At 35.4% G+C, this 4,624-nt stretch overlaps 1 protein-coding gene across 1 annotated transcript; it reads left to right on the top strand.

Moving 5' to 3' along the window:
* Positions 1-837: 837 nt before the first annotated feature.
* On the top strand, positions 838-2,640 carry LOC109216120 (homeobox-leucine zipper protein HAT22-like). Its single transcript, XM_019380251.1, has 3 exons — positions 838-1,449; positions 1,940-2,019; positions 2,120-2,640. Exons 1-3 carry the CDS (start codon positions 1,075-1,077, stop codon positions 2,379-2,381), a joined length of 717 nt encoding a protein of 238 aa, XP_019235796.1. The 5' UTR covers positions 838-1,074; the 3' UTR covers positions 2,382-2,640.
* The last annotated feature ends 1,984 nt before the right edge of the window (positions 2,641-4,624 follow it).

Here is a 4,624-nt window from a genome sequence, read left to right on the forward strand (position 1 = left end):
CCAAGAAGGAGCCCCCGTAATATGGTTCCCTCTCTTGGTATTTATAGCTGTGAGCTTCGTGAGCTGGCAATAAGTGGCCGTGACCACGTTGGGGTTTTGCCTTCATGATGACGGATGGGCCGTGGCCTTGTTGATCGAATCAGATGAGGGTTGAATATCGTTAACTCTGAGTGGTCGTACCACTAATTAATCATGCATTAGCTTAAGACGGGATTAGCTTCGTTAATTATCGTGGGGTCGGATTCTGACTCATACAAACTCTATAATGGCGGAAGTAAGATATTTATTAACGTGTTTAATATATATTATGTATAAATAAAAAATATTTGAATAGTTTAGGTAAAAGTGTGATTTTCGGGAACTTCGGCCTTCCTAACTAGTAACTTCGTCCTTGTATGCATATTTTTTGCCGATACGTAGATTGTTGAAAGAGCAAAATATATAGCCTAAGAACATTTTTTTTCAAGAAAGAGAAGAAGGTTGAGGTAAGAACATGGAAATTTTGGTATACTAATGGATGGCGAGTTGTCTTCCGTTGCCACGTGAATTTATGTATGCATTCTAGGAATTGATCCTTATGAAAATTTTACCTTTTGATTTCGTGTAAACTAATAATGCATGTAAAGAAATTTATACTATCAATATATTTTAACATGTCAGCAGGTTATTTGGTATATTTATTAAGTAATTAATTTACTTATAAGCACAGGATATATTGTTGTTGTTGTTGTATAATAAACAGTTATTTTATAATTAATATTGGGAAATAATTTTCTCGTTTGTTGGAGACATTATACTGGATGCAGTACGCAGTGGGGTTCAAATGTACATGTCAGCCTATGAAGAGCGAGAAACAGACTTTTTATTCACAATTCATTAGCAACATATTCTTTTTTCTACTCATTCATTCCATTGATTATTAATAGTTCTTTCCATCTAACCCACCACGCAATAAAAAGGTCTTAAAGTCCATTTTCCCCAGCTTCCCTTCCAAGAATCTTACTTCATAAATCTCAACAAATCCAAGAGTAATAAAGAAAAGTTGGTTTTTTCTTGTTCAGAGATAATTAATAGATGGGTTTTGATGATATATGTGGCACGGGCCTTGCTTTAGGATTTGGGTTTTCATCAACAGCCAATAATCAGAGATCAAGAAAACCACCAGCTGATAAAGGGGGATCTCTTAGTTTTGAACCCTCTCTAACTTTAAGCCTTTCCAAGGATAAATCTGCTGATCATTTGAGTTCCTCGACCTACTCTAATGCAAGTGTGAAAAGGGAAAGGGATATTGGTAGTGAGGAGACAGAGGTAGAAAGAGTACTTTCTTACAGAGTTAGTGATGAAGATCTAGATGATGATGTTTCAAATGGAAGGAAGAAACTTAGGCTCACTAAAGTACAATCTGCCCTTTTAGAAGAAAGCTTCAAGCAACATAGCACTCTCAATCCTGTAAGCTCTATACATCCATCTTCTTTTCTTTTTGTTTCATGGATTACGTTGGATACATAATTAATTAAGAAAATAAAAACGTAATCTTTCTAATACTAGCTTAATATTTTAGAGGAGATAGTAATGCATTTTAACATGGTATTAGATCTAGCAGGCATAAGTCTTGGATATTGAATCTTACCGTTAACTATTACCAAAAAAAAGTAGTTCACAGATTCGGCCCATAAAAAAGAACAAGGTCCACACGTGAGGGGCGTGTCGTGGGTCCAATTTTCTTTCGTGGACCAAACATAACATAATTCTTTTTTTTAAAATGAATGACGATGAGAATTGAATTCACAGCCTCTATTTGCTCTGAAGTTATGTTAAAATAGGTGACAATTTGTTTAAAAGCTTAAACTTTTACAAAAAACAACTTATTTTGGGTGTGGATGGTGGTTTTAATTTCTAAATGGTCAAAAACTGATATGACGGTTTTCGGATAATCCAGAAGCAAAAGCAGCACTTAGCTAGGAAGCTTAACGTAAGACCTCGTCAAGTGGAAGTTTGGTTTCAGAACAGAAGAGCCAGGTCAGAGATCTTACTTAATACCCACAAATTCATAGATCTGTAAACTTCCCATGATAATTAATTTAGGAATCTAAATAAGATGGTGGTGTTTTTTTAACAGAACGAAGCTGAAGCAAACGGAGGTAGACTGTGAGTTTTTAAAGAAATGTTGTGAGACGCTGACTGATGAAAACAAGAAGCTTTACAAGGAAGTGCAAGAACTGAAAGCTCTAAAACTAGCGCAGCCCTTATACATGCAGCTGCCAGCGGCGGCCACCCTCACCGTGTGTCCTTCCTGCGAAAGAGTCGCCGACGCCGGCGAAAAAGCTCCGACGAAGCCTCACTTCTATGGTCCCTTCACTAGTCCATCAGCAGCTTGTTAGTTATCTGCCACTGCAATATATAGGAATATTATTGTTATTATTGTCATGTTAGATTTTTAAGAAATCTCCCAAAACCGGCCACTTTTTTTTTTTTTTTGGATTAAGGGCTAGTGCGCAAATGAAATGACGTGTATAATCAATTTGTATAGAGTTAGAAGGTTACTGACCATTAATCAATATCTTTAATTTGTTCTTTGTCGCAGTACAACTGTGTAAATCTATAAGGAATATACACATATGAAGCAAGTATTTTTTTTAATTGGTTGCTCTTGTTAATTTCTTCCTCTCCGCATTTTCTCAGACCTAGAGTTTTGTTCTGAGTTTAGGTTATATACTCTCTCTGTCACAGTTCATGGTGGAGCTTGGATTTCGAGAGTCTCGGACTTATTAATTTTGACCGTGAATTATGACATAAAATCTTTAAATTTTTTTAAAACAAAATTTATTTATTCGAAAATTACGTAAAAAGTACTATAATTCATGATAATTAAGAATTTAAAATATCTACAAGACATACGAAAAAATTGCGATAAAAAAATTCCATTTGACTTTTGCAATTCGAACTCTGCCACATAAATTGAGACGCGAAAAGTATATAAGCACTGTATCTTATTAATTCAATTTAACTGGGAAGATTTACCTACAAAATGTTATCCCACGAAACTGTTTTAGTGGGAATGTCGTGGGAAAATGCTGTTTTTTCCCACGGCATTCCGATGGAACTGTCCGTTGAAAATAAATTAAATTTCTACTAATGATATTACACTATTTTTTTTTTTTAGATTTTTATAACGAGACGTACGGTTTAATTCCATCTAACGGTAGTATCAATGTTATATTGCGCCACGGGATAATATGGTATATTTTGCATGATCTAGTGGTATATGTAAGAAGTGAACAGTTAAAGAAATAATTAAGGTTAAAAGTAGTGCTCTTTAGGCTTTATTATATAAATTAACAAAACAGAAAGATGATGATTTGGATGATAAGGTTAGTCATGATAGAGATGATGTGTATGTGGAAAGCTAGGGGTAGGAGTCAGCTCACGTGTATTTGTCTGTAGTTATGTTAGTTTGTTTGATTGAGAAAGTGTCAACATGAAAAAGGGAAGGGGGGACACTGTCGGCCTTAGATGCGTGTAGAGAAGGAAAAGTATGCGATAGCCAAGTTTTAATTATTGGAAAACAAATTATTTAATTTTCTTTCTTTCAGATTATCGATTATACTTAAACACTAACATTTGTAATTAGTTTGCAAATACTTGCTCCACCTAAATAAGCATTACAGTGTCAGTTCGACGAAAAGTTGTGATGGGTTGATAAATCGTACTACTATAAAATAGTCAAATTATGATGAATCTTTCGAATATACATGCTTCAAAAAATTATTTAAAAGAATAGTGTTGGGCTAAACTAGCCCAAAGAAACTCTTAACCAGGTGTGATATTGTCCGCTTTGGATTAAGCCCGCACGGTTTTCCCCAAAATGCCTCACACCGTTAAGAGATCCCTACACCTTAGATGTAGACTCCCAATCTTTCCACGGAAGCCCGCAACTAGCTTCTTCTTGCGTGCCCACCACCTCGCACCATCACTCTGCCATCTCCATACTCGTCCCACTGAACCTGGGGTCTGATACGCACGGTTTTCCACAAAAGGCCTCACTCCATTAAGAGATCCATACATCTTATATGTAAACTCCCAATCTTTTCAGCTACCAATGTGGAACTTTGTTCGCATACCCAACAAATAGATATAAACCAATTTAGTTAACTAAAAATTCAAGTATGAGATCAGTTTAGATTATATATATTGTTTGTATGAACGATTTTTACACTATTTGGTCATTCAAAATCATTCTGTTAACCTTCTTAAAATACGAAATTTGTAATCTTTAAAATAAGACGGCTACCTATCATAACAGATAATAATTACTTGACGATGTAAAAAAAATTTAATATTGCCAGTATATATAACTTAAACTCATATGATCAGCGAGCTTGAGAGCAAAATCACGGGACTGATTGCAGGGGCGAGCTGCCTGAGATTTTAGTGACCTGTGGATCGCACATCATGTGATATACATAACATTACATTGGCATTGGAAATTAGAGAATCACACTCCACGCCGAGATTCTCATAAGTTTCATTATGAGCATGGAGACTTTTATGTAACAATTCATGTGGACTGTGCGCAACCTACCTCTTTGATGTATCATTTGTAACCAACCACTGGTTACTGGCT

The sequence above is a fragment of the Nicotiana attenuata genome, unplaced genomic scaffold (genome assembly GCF_001879085.1).
Source record: "Nicotiana attenuata strain UT unplaced genomic scaffold, NIATTr2, whole genome shotgun sequence".
NCBI lineage: Eukaryota > Viridiplantae > Streptophyta > Magnoliopsida > Solanales > Solanaceae > Nicotiana > Nicotiana attenuata.

Excerpts from the sequence above, each read along its gene's own strand:
- LOC109216120 (XM_019380251.1), top strand. The coding sequence starts at position 1,075 with ATGGGTTTTGATGATATATGTGGCACGGGCCTTGCTTTAGGATTTGGG. Across the intron at positions 1,450-1,939 it reads AACATAGCACTCTCAATCCT|AAGCAAAAGCAGCACTTAGC; the intron begins GTAAGCTCTATA and ends CGGATAATCCAG. Across the intron at positions 2,020-2,119 it reads TTTCAGAACAGAAGAGCCAG|AACGAAGCTGAAGCAAACGG; the intron begins GTCAGAGATCTT and ends TTTTTTTAACAG.